Source organism: Carya illinoinensis, chromosome 1 (assembly GCF_018687715.1).
Source record: "Carya illinoinensis cultivar Pawnee chromosome 1, C.illinoinensisPawnee_v1, whole genome shotgun sequence".
In the NCBI taxonomy this organism is placed as follows: Eukaryota; Viridiplantae; Streptophyta; class Magnoliopsida; order Fagales; family Juglandaceae; genus Carya; species Carya illinoinensis.
The window spans coordinates 52,768,373-52,784,307 of record NC_056752.1 but is presented as its reverse complement, the minus strand read 5'-3'; the positions used below and the strand labels follow the sequence as shown (position 1 = coordinate 52,784,307).

Genomic DNA, 15,935 nt, shown 5'->3' with positions numbered 1-15,935 from the left:
ATTCACAGATGTCGTGATTGTTGTTCTCAAGCCTTGTTTCTTCGAGCAGGTATATTCGGTTGATACCTGATACGCACAAGGCCAAAAGTTGGAAAAATGAATTCGTTGTAAAAGCAGAGTCAACACGGTGTTCTAGTCGTTGATAATCATAAGACAAACCATGACGTAGCAAGATGCGAATGCCTTAGAATGACCAACAAAATTCAAATTATCGACTTGTTCGTCCGTAGGATGGGAAAAGTTTATGGGTTTTGCTACACAACCACCCAACATTCCAACACCCTATATTTTTTTTTAATTTTTATTATTTTATTTTTTACTAAATATTTAATATATAAATAATAAATAAAATAATTAAATTAATTTAAAAAGAATAAATTCAAAAAAAAATATTAAAAAAATTGAAAAAAATTGAAAAAAAGTGAGATGTTGGGGTGTTGGGAGGTTGTGTAGATTTTTTCAAAGTTTATTTCACAGATTTTTGGATCCCCATGCAGCGGTGGTAAATTGTATTTTTGAATCGTCTTCATATCGTGTTAAGTCATAAATATTCGACTATATATATCAATCCGAACCCAACTCATTAAGTTAAACGTGTCAAACTTCTAAACTCTAATCCAACCCATTTAAATAACATGTCGTATCGTATCACCCATTTTGATTTTTTTTTAAATTAATTAAAAATATGTTAACATGACACGACTCATTTAATCCTATTTGTTTCATATAAATGAGTTGAATTAAATCGCATAATTTATTTGACCTAATTAATATAATTTTCATCAAAATTAAATCTATATTTATTAATAACAACAAAATCTTAAAAAATATATATCAATATTTTCAAATTTTAATATATAATATAATCAATATTACAAACCATACTACAACAAATATAAGCATAGGGCGGTGCCTCTCTTTGGTTCTCTTCCTGGTTTGAAATTGGTTCCCAGATTCTAATGGAAAAATTACATCAAATTTACAACAATTTACATCTTTAATTAAGGGAAAAAAAAAAAACTCTTAGTACCATAATTTTACTGCAGTCCAAATCTCCCGGAAATGGTAATCTGCAAAGAATGCTCATGAACACGAGAAAACGAATGGGGCATTTTGAGCGATTGCCTAGAATGTGTTGATCTGGAGCATGACAATGTGTAATAGTCACAAGCTAGGTTCTCCAGTCAGCTAGAGGATTCTGGGCGGACTGGCTTCGCAGGTTCTGTAACTCTGAGTGACCCTCCAAGCTCACAAGGGACAAGAGGGATGAGTGAGTGCAGGACATCCGTTATCAACGGCCTGTAACATGGTTCTGGTTGTACACATAGTACAGCCACAGCAGCAACCTGTTCAATGGTAAAACGATTATAATTTAGCTGCTAATCCCGACACATAACAACTCATTAGGTACCCATACATTTGTGTTTACAACCTGATATAAGTGCTTTAGGTCCATGGTGTTTTTTATTACAGGATCAACAATGTTTGGAAGCTTTGATCTGTCAGTAAGCTGGGGAATAGCCTGCAAATCAAAAGATGATTCAGACATCAAGCACCAGAAACTCAAAATTCACTTCATCAAAGGCAGCTTTGTGACTTCTGAAAGACGACCTACCCATGAAACAATAGATTGGCATTGAGGCAGAGCATCATTTTCCAATGGCTTTCTTCCCATAAGAAGTTCAAGAAGGACAACTCCAAAAGCATAGACATCACTTTTATCTGTTAGTTTACCTGGAAAAAATAATCTCACAACTTTTATATGGAAGAAAACCCTCTACTTGGAATCTTGGTTCTATGTGGCATTAGAAAATCAAACAGAGGGACAACTTAAGACATCTAATTGTAACGAGGCCTTGACTACAACTATTTGATTACTGAGTGAAAATAAGTCACCCACTTTCTTCATCATTGATTACAGAGACAATATATAATTGACTGGTAACGATACATGGGCCATCCTACAACATCTTTTTTTATCGGTAGCCCATCCTACAATATTAACATTGAAACCGTTCTTTTCGACGTTACTTTTACCCTTGGAAGTTGGAACAGATAGAACCATAGGAAATAATACATTCTAAGTATATGGATGCACTAAGAAACTTTTTCATGATACTGACAGTGAAAGACGGAGTTTATGTTATTTAAAAGAAACATCTACCTGAATTTATGAATTATTATTACCCTTAGTATCATCACAGATAATTCACACTGTGATTAACTTGATCATTCTAAGCAGTTTATACGCTACTCAGATCGTGATGTCTGTTAGCAGTGAATAGATGCATATGCAAGGCAATTACAAAGAAAAAGCTAAAATTAGTTCTTTAAGGCAAAACATAAAGACACTATGCTTATCAGAACATGGAGCATTCGAGTGCATGAACAGAAATTCGAAAAGTTCCACAGAAAGAAGAGCTCTCAAAGGAAGACAAATGCAACAAACATGAAGATCATTCAAACGAATGCTTATTAGTATGCAGTTTAAACATCATAGAAAATTCTCCATACCATCTGCAAGATACTCCGGGGCCAAATAACCTGATGTTTCTGAAAGCCTTATGTTCTTGCTTTCAGTGTCAGAAGTTACGGCAAGGAGAAAATCTGACAGCTGATTCAAGAAAATCTCATTAAAGGAGAAAGCATTCTATTGAATATCACATACAGCCAAAATATCGTGTATGCCAGTTTCAAACAGACAACCTATAGATCTTACCTTAGCATTGTAATTAGAATCCAGAAGAATGTTAGAGGATTTTATGTCTCTATGAACCACGGGAGGATTGGAATGCTCATGAAGATATTCTAGTCCCCTAGCACCATTTATAACAACAACAACCATGTTAACATAAAAAAATGGAGAAAAGATAAAGTAAAACAAGTTATGAGCATAGTGGACTTACCTAGCAACATCAACAGCTATTTTCATTCGCAAATTCCATGTTAAACCTGATCCCCGAGTAGATCCTACAACATTGAGAAAAAACAGATACAATACAAGCAGACTTACAAAAGTTCTTTGGCTATATTGTCCCTTTTAATTCTTTGCTTTAATTAATTATGAAGAAAAAAGATATACCATGCAGTTGAGTTTCCAAAGAAGCTTTCTCCACCATTTCATAAACAAGAAACCTTGATTCTCCATTGATGCAGTAACCAAGTAGTTCAATAATATTCTGATGCCGAATTTTGCTCAAGCAATTTACCTCATTCTGCAATTCCAAGTAATCAATTAAGAGGAAACCCGTAAAGAAAAAGTTCAGGAACCAACAAATGGATATCCAAATCAATTATAGCGAGAATATTACTTCAAATTCTCTTTCCACCCCTAGCCTGAAACCATCAATTCTCTTCACTGCTGCAAGGAATTTTTCATCAAAACGAGCTTTGTAGATACGTCCAGAACTACCCTCACCTATAACATTACTTTCATGGAAATTGTTTGTCGCAGCTTCTAATGATTGATAATCAAATATAGCTACCGCACTTTTCTTATCAACCATCGTCAAGGAATTAAATCTAACCATCATTGGACTTTGCGACATCCGTTTTCCAGCCTCTTCAGATCATATTAGAAAGACAAGGTAAATGGAAAAAATGTGAACATCAATCTCAAAGGAAAAAAAAAAAAAAAGCAAATGCAAATGCAATTTTCATTAAATAGACAATACCTAAGGTTTTTCGACCTTTTTCATTGGAGTTCTTCGAGTTTTTCCATCTATAGATCCAACAACATATTGAAAACAGCAAAATCCCACCAAGGAGAATGGAAGCAACAATGATCGCTATAAGAATTCTCTTGTTCAAATCTTGGTGGTGCATTACTCTAACCTTTGGTACTCCTGGTATTAGCATGAGAAAACCATGACTAAACACGCTAATTTAGAAATACAGCAAAATAGTTTTTTTGATAAGCAGAAATGTTATTAGAAAGCGCAAAAGGGAAAGATAAAAATATAAAATGTGCATATGCATATATAAACATGGAAAGATATTGTTTTCTGTTTAGACAATCATGGGGATTATGAGATCGGAAAAGGAAGCGAAATGTGAATGTGATATTTTAGTCCAAACCCAATAAACAACTGCCATGAAATAAGTACTGAAATATTAGAGAACAACATTAGCTTACTGTAGCATGTTTCCGTTTCGTTCCCGAGGAAACTGCGTACTTAGCTCTTAAACTCCATATTCCGATTTTGTTCCCATTTTTTTCGTTGTATGAAACACTCAAGTAACCACAGCAAAGCAAGATATTTTTTTTTTTTTCAAGTACAATTATACATAATACAATAGCGTGAAACTTATGGTTTTTGGGAAAATCAAACAACAAACAGCCTATTTCTAACCAATTTAACTTTTGCTTACGATACATTTTCTCAGAAACCAAACAGAGCACAAGTAAAACGAGAAGAGATTAAACCCGCTGGAATACAAGTTTACAGGAGATACTTCTTCCTTTCACGGCATTGTCAGAAACCAAACTGGGCGAAAATACAATATCTAAAACCAAAAATCAAAACCCCAAATATCGAATATATCTAGACTGAAAACATATCCACTCTAGTTGGGGTTTGAATGAATTCGAAAATTGGAACCAATGAAAACCCATAGACAAGCAAATACCGAACATGCCACACAAGTTCCTGAGGTGGCACAAAGACCAAAAACAGAAATCCCTGTGCATTGTTGAAGTACCTGGAGATTCAGCTTCCATTTTTAGAGAAAATTGAGAAGTGGGCTCTCTCTGAGCAACAGAAGCAGGCTCCGAAATTGCAGATTTAGCAGGCTCTGATCTGGCATCAATGATGATTGTAGACAAAATGGCGCTCGATACCCACATGGGAAGCAGAAGGCCAAGAAGATTCATCATGCCACTTTTTCTCCTCAGAGAGGGGAGAGAGAATGCGTGCAAGAGTGTATTAAATTGTGTTGGGACTCTTGAGAAACTTCCTTTGTTGCTTGTGTCGAGTTGAATGTATGTAAAAATCTTTGTTATCTGCTGGCAGAAGAAGACAAAGAAACTGCTGGAGGGAAACAAGAAAGCACTTTTATGAGTATCTATCTACCGGGTGGAGAGTGGGTGTGTGTATAATTCATAGTAATTAAAATATATAATTTTTTGATGTAATATTAAATTATTAAAAAAAGAAAAATAATTTGCTTTTTAATTCTTAGATGGCATGGCGATAAAAGGATGATAATAAGATGAAGACCAGCGAACTATCATCTGGCACATAAAACGCCGTGGAAAATTTGTTAGAATGATCTAGATCTATAAAAAGAATCTAAATCATAAAATTAGAGTAATGATTTCTACATGCATGCTTCGAATTTATTAATTTCATGCAGGACTTTTGTAATCTTATGAAAAAAAAAAAGACATGATTGCCTATGCAAATAAGTAAAAGTCATTGTACCTAAAATTCTTGTTTATGTTTTGAGAAATGCTGAAATAACCATTGATACCTGAGAGGAGCGGAAGGGGACGTGAATCGTGTGGGCCAAACACAGCCTACCTAGAGACGTGTGGATTGTCGTGGCTAGACACAGTAGAGGCAAACTGTGAAAGAAGGAGTGTGTGCAGGAGTTCCGAGTTCGTGACCGTTATCTGTGATAAATTTAGAGAGACATGATATTAGTAGAAATAATGTATTTAATTTAAAAATAAATAAATAAATATGAAATTTTAATAATAAATTACGTTTTTTTTTTTAAAAAAATGGGTGATACTTATACACCCATAATTATATATAATATTACTAAAATTTAAAACCCAAATGGTAAAGCGTAGGAGAAAAATGTCAAATCCGAATCGTAAAAATGCAAACTTGGTGGGAATTAAATAGTCACACGAGCATATTCTGTTGAAAGTTGTAACCAGCATGCAAAGCATATACGTACGGCGCCTAATTATTATGGTTGACAAAAATAGCTTAGCTGTTCTTTGGGTAAAGATCGAAGAAAACCTATTCTGTACGTGACAAAATCACAATCCTCATGTGAACCTTTTGAGCCTTGAAAATTGACAAAATAAAAATATAATTTCGAGTGGAAAAAGCCATTGGTAGCGCACACAACGTGTTGTATTAATTTATGCATACAACTTTGTATTACGTGCGAAACAAACTGCGTTTACGCATCTATATATTTAAAAAAAAAAAAAAATCTATAATCTTGATGTTTACATCTATATACAGCTCATCTCCAAGGCAAATAGCAACCATATACTATATTTAAATAGAATTTTACATGAAAGTGTCGTGTACATATCATTTCACATTATATATGAAAATTCCATATTTATCACTAGTTAAGCAACGACCCATCCTTGGTCACTCGATGGCAACGACCTCAAACTGCGGCGACCACGATGACTGCGGCGACTTCTTCACTATATGTAGTTGCCTAGATCTGGGTTTGGGATTTTCTGTGATTACGACGACGGCTTCTTCAATGTGCATAGTTACAGAGTTGAGTCTTTTCCTCAAATTCTTCTTCGTTGATCTGGTTTGGAATTTATTTGCCTACTTAAGAGTGGTTTGTCTCCCTAATGGCTCGTTCCTTCTCGAGGCATTTTCTCCCTATTATCCTCTTATGTTGACTGTTCACCCTATTTTCATCTTACGTTGGCTGCATGAACATCCTAATTGTCGTCAATGATTGTACTGGTTTGATCATTTTGCCAAAAATTCCCAGCAGAACCATTTATTTATCTATAGCAACTGATAAATTGAAGACGAGTTGATAATTTGCAAAAGTGCAAAATGGAACAACAAAAGTTAACCAAAGAATTTGGATCAACAATCAAAGAATGCTACGAATAAAAATAGACAAATGACATGCAATTAACTAAATAATGAAAATGAATCATTAACAGGAATGTCTCTTGTTAGGTTGTTGTTTGACATATCTCTACATTTGACATAGAATGAATGAAGATAATGTCACGTTTTTGCCCTTATTATTATTATTATTATTATTATTATTCTTTTTTCACTTAATCCAACATGTTGTACATGTCAGCATGGCCAGAGTTAAAAATTAATACTGAACTCTTAAAAATTAAACTTATCTCAATTTTAAAATATTAAAATAAAAAAACTCACAAAATATTATTATTTAAAACTTAATTCAACAACAACCTTAAAATTTAAAATTCAAAATTTAAAACTGTAACCCACAAGAAAGGTAAAATGAACTGTTTGCTTTTCCCTTTTTTTTCAAAACTCGGATCTATCCACGGATCTCAAGATCTGCTCTACCGAAACAACTTTACTCATCTCTCCCTTTTTCATTCCTTCCTGTTCCTCCAACCGAAATCGATGTCAGAGAAAACCCCCGTACATCTTCCCGAAGAATGTTGGGAACTCGTGTTCTCTTTCGTCGACCACCATCGTCACTTCGAATCGCTATCTTTGGTCTGCAGGCAGTTCCTTGCCATCTCCAATCAACTTCGAGTCATCCTCACTGTCACCGACCAGACAATTCTTTTCCTTCCTCGACTCCTGCGAAGATTCCGTCGTCTCCGCAAGATAGAACTTCGTGACTTTCATGGAGACCTCGAAGGCCTTCTTAATCAGATTGCAATATCCGGGTTGGAATCGTTGGACCTAGAAGCTCTCCATCTTTCCAATCAGAAGAATCTTCCCCTCGATGGGTTGAGAGAATTGGGTTCGAATATGAAGAACTTGAGAAGTCTGAATTGCTCCAAGATAGGCTTATTGCAGGACATCCATCTGTTTACTATAGCATCATCGTTTCCAAATCTGGAAGAACTTGATATTAGCTATCCTGAGCATAAAGATTGCTACTCCTCAAATGAGCTGGATAATTTCGGGAGAATTTCGGGGCCTGTGACTGACTTGGGGGTTTCTGCCTTGACATTGAAGCTTAAGAACCTGATCAAGATCGACCTTTCAGGTAACCAGTTCATTACCAATCAATCACTAATCGCTCTGTCATCCAATTGTACCTTAATCAGAGAAATCGCGGTCCGAGACTGCACTTGCATAACCCCAAATGCTATTGCTTTCGCGATTCGTTATAGTCGTGAATTGAGGTCCATATCGGTAAATGAAATCGGGTTGCCTTCAATGGAGGTTGGTTTCGTAGAATCTTTTCTATACGCTAAAGCTTTGGGAGATATTGATTTGTCAAACTCATTTGTTCCGGATGAACTGCTTTATTCAATTGTAGAAGCATGTCTCCCACTAAATAAGCTCACTCTTGCCCATTGCCACGGTTTCACGTTTGCCGGCTTCTCTTTGCTGTTGAAAAAGTACCGGAGTCTTAGTTTGTTAAACCTTGAAGGAGTAAGTTTTCTCACAGACCAGAACATAATGGAGTTATCCGACTCTTTCTCCAAGTTAACCTCAATAAATCTCAGTAAATGTTCTAAGCTCACAAATTCGACCTTCTTTACCATCATGAAAATGTGTCATCTACTGAATGAAGTCAAAATGGAGAGAACAAATATAGGGAAGGAAGATCTTACTACGGATTTTGTGGTGAACCCTCGCGTCAAGGCTCTAAACTTGGCTCAAAATGGTAAATTAGGAAATGAGAGTATCAAAACTTTGGTTACTGTTTGCCCTAGTTTACAAGTCCTCGACCTAAGTTCTTGTTGGGAAATCACAGGAGAAAGCATTTCAGAAATTTTTAAGAGTTGCAGGGAGATCAGGCATTTGGAGATAAACCAATGTAGAGGGATTAAGGAGTTCATGATAGACTTCGAACTCTCCGAGTTGGAGGAACTAAGTGCAAAAGGATCAGGGATTAATGATGATGCTTTGGCTATGATCGGAAAGAGAAGTTGCAGGCTACGACGTTTGGAATTGGCGGGCTGCCTGAGTGTGACGGATAAAGGGGTGAAGCAAGTACTGAAGAACTGCAGAGGATTAAGGGAGATAAATCTGAAATGGTGCGATAATGTGAATATAGAGATTGCGTGGATGGTGTTTTCAAGGCCATCATTAAGAAAAATAACTCTGCCTTCTGGTGGTTTTCTTTCTACCGAAAGGCTAAGGAATCTGTTCTTGCGTCACGGCTGTTTTGTTGGGGAGGACTAGCATAAAGGACCTGGAAAGTGTCCCTCGGATATTCAATCATTTTACAGCTCCCTTCAGTTAACTTCTGCACGGAATTAGTTGAAAATAAACGTTGTGTGAATTGTAATTTGTTTTTGTATCAGCAGACTCTTAATTTTAAGAGAAATGTCATTCTTCATGCTAGATTTTGTTATCCCACTACTCTAATTTTGTCGATACAACACTTGCTGTTTATAGCCAATGTTAAAGAATGTTTTGAAGTAATTCAGTGCTGAGTGGTCTTCTGTTTAATAGGGAATGTAGTAATCTACATAAAATTGGGATATCAACATTAAAAACGTTGATGAATTAAAGTTAGAAAATGAGAGAAAGCAACCAAGTCATGGTTCACATGCTTACATTTTCCCTTTCTTTTGCTACCTTTTGTCACTTGAGTAATCAAATAAATGCGGATTAAAACAAAGAATTTTAATGGGTGAATTATGAAAGCAAAGTCCCAAGGCAATACACGAAACAATGGCACCCCAGTCAACCGCTACATTCATGGTGGGCATGTTAAACATAGTGGGTTAAACATAGTGGACTTCTTTGAATATTTATTAACCACCCACTGAAATCTATAGAGCACTGTTAAATTAATTATTTGTCCTCCTAGTTCTCCTTCCTCATTTCTCCGATCTTTCCACAGATTTTTCCATGTCAGAAAGAGCGATTGTCCCTGTTGTCAGTGGGTAAAAGGATGAGATAGGCTAGAGTTGTTACAACTGGTTTAGTGCAGAGGCAACGGCATTAAATGGAAATTCCAACCCCTGACAGAACACAATGAAAACCAATCAAGCAGCGGCACGCAGCAAGCAAGGAGAAAAATCTAACCGAGTTTTCTGTTTCCTGTACTGGAGTATCCTGTTAGATGTCCATTGATAGACTCTATTCCCAAAAGCAGGGCCTCTAGTGCGCTAGTATGAAACCAGAAGAAATGAACATAATAAAAGATGTCGGCCCACTTTATTTCCCAAACGAATGATATTCATTCCGCGGAAAGCAACATGTTTTTTTCGGAGAAAGCACCATTGCTTGGATGAAATATTAAACCAATTGGGAAGAGTCATTGAGTGGGATTCCCGGAAGTCATGTCACTGCAATATTAAACCAACTTGTTCTTGAGTTGTGTTCCACGTAATTTTGTTTCAAGGATGATGCAGCAGGATTTTGACACTGCACAATCGCGTGGAGACTGCAAATAGTAAAATAATGAAGATTTTCTTTTTTGGGGGTCATGGCTTTGTAATTTAGTTCTTGAAGCATCCAGTTGATTCATAGCGGTTTATTTATGCAATCAGAAACTCTCTAATTTATTATACACTATTTTATTTAATACTCATCTTAGGATGCTAGAAAAGTAAAATTATAAAGGCTTAAATTTGTTTCTTGCGTTCATAAGATTTACAAAATATCTCTTACTGAATACTGCAAAACAGAACAGAGTTTAGTGCCTTTTAAAAGATAATGGGAAACGACCGTGTGGAACGAGCCACCATGATGCATTCATAGAACCCAACAAAGAGTCAAAGGCTGCATTCGTTTTAGTCTTCTATGCCAAAAAATGCGCACTTTTACTGTATAAGTCTACTCCCATCCATTTAGACATCAAGTGCCTGGTAATCATGGTAAATGCACCACTGCTGTCATGATGAGAACAATATCAGCACGTCCATAATGATAATAATTATGGGTGCGAATCATAAACATAAGTAGTCATTATTATTGATGTAGGGCTGAGGCTCCATCTCAAACATATAAGAAGAAAGTGCTTTCATGGTAGGACATAATCCGGTAGTTATCAATCGTGACATTGGATATATTAGCAGATTCTTGAGATAAATGAGATTAATTAAAAATAAAAAATAAAGCTTGGAAAAACAGGATCTCTCTTCAGAAAGTAGAACTTGGACCAACTTCCTTAATTGATAGCAGAAACATATGGTGCTTTCTTTACACTTATTTTAGTGAATGGCAAAGTGAGGTCGTGAGCTGAAGGGGCTCGCAAGTGTTGCCACATAGCTCTCTTCGCATATGGCATGCCCCAATTTGGTATTTAGAACAAGGCTACGTACTAAAATGAACGTTGTGATACTGTCATGCTTGTTGGCAAAAGATTTTCTGGGGTTTTTAATTAAAGCTTTAATCCGAGATTAGCATCCTTGTGTTAATCATAATCTTAATTGCTATGTGATTTTGTTACGCCTTCCTTGCTACACCATATTTGTGAGCTGGTATATTGAGAAGTTCCACACGGTTTAAGAACAAACTTATCCTGAATTTTACGAGGAGTTATCATACTTTTCCTATTACGCCTTTTAAAGAGAGAAATTTGTGTTTCTATATGATATCAAAGCAAGCTAATCATGATGGGCTCCAGCGAGCTATCCACGATAACGGTATCAGAAATACAGGCCCACACGTGAGGGAACGTATTGAGAAGTCTCCCACTGCTTAGGAATAAACTAATCCTGGACTTTATAAGGAGTTACCATACTCCTTCTATTAGGCCTTTAAAGAGGAAATAGGTGTTTCTATATGGTACGTGATCAACACAGGGATAGGAGGAGGTGTTGAAGTAGATGGACTCTACTCTTGTTTGCTTATATATTAGCTGCAAGTTTTTTAATGATCAGTGTGCAGGTAAAAAAAACTCAAGTCTATCACAAGCACAGCTGATGAGAAGAACTAAACTATTTCTTTCATGGCTACATGTTTGATTTTGTATGTTAAACCAAAAATAGAACTCTTTTCTCTTTTTTCAGTGGTGAGGTAATATATATGCTTGTACTTTTGCTGGCTAGCTTGCTTCAGGTATGCTTTCTAAGTCAGGCATCCACCCTCTACAGTTGTTATCACCCGCGTATTCACCTGCCCCGCCTGTGCAGCTTTTACTCTGAAGTTGAGAAACCTTCTCACCAACAGAATCGACTCCTTTCTCTAGTATCTCGAGCAGCTCTTTCTTGGTAATGATCAGTTTAATCCTGACCACCCCACTTTCTTGCACTTCTTCCCCCTCTGGATTTGCAAACCTCACCTTTTTCTTCTTCCCAACTTTCGGTGATGGCAAGGGAAGAGGTACTAGATGGTATACATGATCTCTGAGCAGTTTGGTTTCTGGTTTGAGATGCCGGAGAACAGGAAGGGTGTCAGATATTGCATGGCCAGGAAACTCAGACAAGACTTGTTGGACTTTCATGGGGGCTTTGTATCTGAGAACTTTCCCATCTGTTTTCATGATCTTGATAGCTTTTGTTTGCAGAACGAAGCTATTTCCCATGGTTTTGTTTATTGAACCAAATCCTGGTTTACTGGAGGTTTTCCAAGTGGAGAGTTCTAGGAGCAAAATGTGTTATATTTAAAGGAAACGGTTATAGAAATACCCTCGTCATGTTTCAGATATTACAGAAAAGGGACTCTCTCTCTCTCTTTGGACCCCATCCAGTTGATTTTTGTTGTCTCAGCTGGACTGAGTTCACGACAACTGGGTCATGACCTCCTAATTGAAGTAATCATAGCCTTCTACAAACTTGAGGGTCGACTCGTGCAGAGTTGTGGGAGTCAAAACAGATTGGCGATTGTTGGAATTTATAACATGCAAGTAAGATCATAAACCTTCCCCACATAATTATTATTCGCTTTGCTTTCATTAAACAGTTGATCATGATATTGCTACCTCAGTAACTCTTAGTCACTGATCTTGGACCGGTTTAGATCTTCACCAAATTTGTTTTAAGGTCAAGCACAGATTTGACAATTGAAGTATGACAGAAAGGAAGAAAACAAAAAACTAAAGAAATATCAATGAATATTAGTAAGTAAGAACAACAATATCAGAATAAGTCTGTTATTTGTGAATCACACACAGAATTAATTACGTAAAGTGAGGTTTTTACATGCTTCAGATCTGGAAAAAACATTTGCCAAACACGAGTTTGTTGCCTACTTCATGGTAATTTTACTAGTAGAATCATTCATCAAGTGTAAAGGGCAATGAGTCAAATCAAGTATGTGTCGTGTATGGCATTACTTGAGTTAGGACCACCAAAATGGATTCTCACCAAAACCCATTTTTACAGTGAAAGATCAATCAAGGTCCAGTAGGGCTGCGAAAGCCCCAAACTTGGTGGTTGACCACTGTGCACATTGTGATTCACTATTTCTAATGCAACACTGACATATTGCCCTTCTCTTTTTAGCAGTAACATCACCCACATGCTTGTTGAGGTTGGCTAGGTATTTGAGCAAGTTACACTTTTCTGCTCTTCTAGTGTTTGGATGCCAAATTAAAATCATTTATGAATATACTGATCCTCCTTACTTGGAAAAAGAGAAGAAAAAAACCAATTAAACCTCAAGCTTGTCGTTTGGCAGCATAAAAAAAATTGTATTTCTTCCCATTATAAAATAATTTGAAGGACTTCATGAATACCCATTTGAGGAAGAGATCAAGAGTTCAAGATCACACTTTTACTATCCAATTCCAATGATCCATTTTGGGTGCCACTATGTGGGGGGTCCAGCTGGTTAATAATAAATGCTGGTTTTCCAGCTCCAACTAGATGTAGGATATGCATCAAAAACCGAAAGAGAAGAGGCAAGTTGTGAAAAGGATGAAGACAGCCATGGTAAAAGTGTAATGGCAGAATTGAAATATTGAAACAGAGTCTGGCCAAGATGAAGGAAATGGCAGGGGAAGTTTTGAGTGTAAGCCATGAAAACGATTGGAGAGGCAGTTGGCGCGTGAATTGTGCGGATTGGAAAGTTGTGCAGAAAAGGTAGGCATAGTGCTGAGTGATGTTACCAATACGCAAGCTTGATATTATAACTCTCTCGCGGGGTAATTCTTTTCACTAGTGGAGGTAGGAAATGGTTCCCTTCACTATAATTTCCAATGGAAACAGAAAAGGACCATGAACTTTGTTTCATCTGGGGGCCGCGTCTGGGCTAAAATGCTTCATCATCATCATCATCATAGCATTCGGATTTTGACATTGAAATATCATGATAATCAGGAACTTGTTTTGTTAAAAATAAATGGTTGGATGGGTGGAGAAATAAAAGATGATTATCCAGGCATGGCCTTCATATATGATATGTATACACACGCACACTTCCTCAAAATCTTTCAGGAATAGAACTGTTAAGTCTTTTTATTTTTTTCGACTTGTTTTTGGGATCTGAGGAGGATTGAGATGGTGTGAACGATTATGTAAGCCTGATGAACACGCCTCTCTGTAATGTGTGTTCGAAAACAAATAAAAAGAGAAGGCAAAAGAAAGAAGGAAAAAGAAGAAGATCTAGGCCCAGAAAGAGACCTATGATCAACTTGTTATGTTAAAGTACATTGCTTTCGATGCATATAATTGTAAAAGTGGCAAGACCGTTGAACTGCACACTCTACTCTTTTCTTTTCTTTTTTCTTTAACCCAAAGCACGAAAAACGATAAAATTAGATCAAACTAGACCAGGCGATCAGTTCAAACTGGGGTGTTGTGTTGAAATAGTAAGCATGATTTTTTGCAACGTTTCTCTTTATATCCAACCTGTTTTCTCGAAGCAAGAATTTTTCCTCTCTTTTTTTTTTTTTTTTTCCAATGTTGGACTATGGTGTCCTAGGTCCTCCAAAGAACTCAAAACGGAAAGGTAACTATGGCTCGTACAGACTCTTTTGTCCTCTCTCTCAATCACACGTAAATAATAATATTTTGTAAATTTTATTAAGATATATTTAAATATAAATAGATAGAGATATTTATATAAAATATTTTAAGATGAATTTAATTTTTTTATAATAAATAATAAAGTTCTTCATTAATTAATTTAAAATAAATTGAGATCACTGACCAACCGCCTAAGATCTTCCATTTGAACACAAAAGATAAAGACAAGATCCCTCTAGATATTCGCCCAACATTCCCTCTCTTTTTGTGCGACTTTGGCTTCCAGAGTGCGTCAAGTCTGGAGAATGGAGCGATCATGGTCGGCTGATGTGGCTTGGCGCATGAGGGAGCGGCACATGCCTCTCACTGGTTCAACGGCACCGTCCTGTAGAATTTTATTTGACCCTGCTACTACATGAGATTTCCATCGAAATCTTCTATCGATTCATTTCCTTTTTTTATTTTTGTCATTTTTTTTTTACCATTTTTCTAAACTATTTAAATATTTTTTTAAAAAATCACATATTCATTTAAAATTATTTGTTTAATTACTAAATAAAAAATTAAAATAAAATTGAAAAATTTCTCGATAAAGAAATTTGGTACAAAATTTCTGTAATGCTAATGTTTTCCAATTCTATTTCATTAATAAGCAGTGTAGCACGAGAAGGGTATGGATAAGTATAAAAAGATTTTTTTATTTTTCAATATTTTTTGAAAGAATTCATAATATTATTTAAAAATACTTCTTAATCACTAAATTAAAAAGAAAAAGATATCGAGACCTACTCAGAGCCGAGCTATGTGTGGAGTAACATTTTTCTTAATTTATTGTATAATGTTTTTCCTTAAGACTTCGGGGAATAAAACGGACATTAAGCAATTATGATGCTTTTTTAACTTGATCATTACAATTGGCATTTTCGGGGAAAGTGCCATTTGTTATTCAATGACTCCCTGAATATCGCTTGCATATGTCAGCACATGTTTCGTTTTTTACATCTTCCATTTAAACATTTTCATTTGTACGGTCTTTTATATATTTTATTAATATAATTAATTATAAATTAAAATAAAATTAATACAATCAATCATATCAAAAAAATATATAAAAAGTATGTAAAAGTGACTATATGTAACATTATTCTGCATTAAAATGTAATTTATCATTTTTATCCTT

At 35.8% G+C, this 15,935-nt stretch overlaps 3 protein-coding genes across 4 annotated transcripts; 1 reads left to right on the top strand and 2 right to left on the bottom strand.

The window, feature by feature from the left end:
* Nucleotides 1–820: 820 nt before the first annotated feature.
* LOC122284905 (probable receptor-like protein kinase At1g80640) lies at nt 821–5,047 on the bottom strand. 2 transcript variants are annotated; one of them, XM_043095326.1, is made up of 10 exons: nt 4,702–5,047; nt 3,690–3,845; nt 3,312–3,562; nt 3,083–3,215; nt 2,907–2,970; nt 2,720–2,816; nt 2,515–2,614; nt 1,616–1,734; nt 1,433–1,522; nt 821–1,346 (listed from the first exon to the last, which is right to left on the bottom strand). In XM_043095326.1, the coding sequence occupies exons 1-10, from the start codon at nt 4,874–4,876 to the stop codon at nt 1,185–1,187; spliced, it is 1,347 nt and encodes a 448-aa protein (XP_042951260.1). In that variant the 5' UTR covers nt 4,877–5,047; the 3' UTR covers nt 821–1,184. The 2 variants fall into 2 exon arrangements, with proteins under 2 accessions (XP_042951260.1, XP_042951259.1); XM_043095325.1 differs by having other exon boundaries at nt 3,675–3,845; nt 4,702–5,043.
* A 2,159-nt stretch (nt 5,048–7,206) lies between these two features.
* On the top strand, nt 7,207–9,246 carry LOC122284889 (F-box/LRR-repeat protein 2). Its single transcript, XM_043095324.1, has one exon. The coding sequence runs from the start codon at nt 7,329–7,331 to the stop codon at nt 9,072–9,074; it is 1,746 nt and encodes a 581-aa protein (XP_042951258.1). The 5' UTR covers nt 7,207–7,328; the 3' UTR covers nt 9,075–9,246.
* A 2,417-nt stretch (nt 9,247–11,663) lies between these two features.
* LOC122284873 lies at nt 11,664–12,435 on the bottom strand. The gene has a single exon (XM_043095323.1). The coding sequence runs from the start codon at nt 12,370–12,372 to the stop codon at nt 11,893–11,895; it is 480 nt and encodes a 159-aa protein (XP_042951257.1). The 5' UTR covers nt 12,373–12,435; the 3' UTR covers nt 11,664–11,892.
* Nucleotides 12,436–15,935: the final 3,500 nt, after the last annotated feature.

Coding starts and splice junctions, on each gene's coding strand:
- LOC122284905 (XM_043095325.1), bottom strand. CDS start 4,876: ATGATGAATCTTCTTGGCCTTCTGCTTCCCATGTGGGTATCGAGCGCC. Junction 3,846..4,701: donor AATGGAAGCTGAATCTCCAG/GTACTTCAACAA, acceptor TGCTAATACCAG/GAGTACCAAAGGTTAGAGTA. Junction 2,817..2,906: donor ATAGCTGTTGATGTTGCTAG/GTAAGTCCACTA, acceptor AAATGGTGCTAG/GGGACTAGAATATCTTCATG.
- LOC122284873 (XM_043095323.1), bottom strand. CDS start 12,372: ATGGGAAATAGCTTCGTTCTGCAAACAAAAGCTATCAAGATCATGAAA.
- LOC122284889 (XM_043095324.1), top strand. CDS start 7,329: ATGTCAGAGAAAACCCCCGTACATCTTCCCGAAGAATGTTGGGAACTC.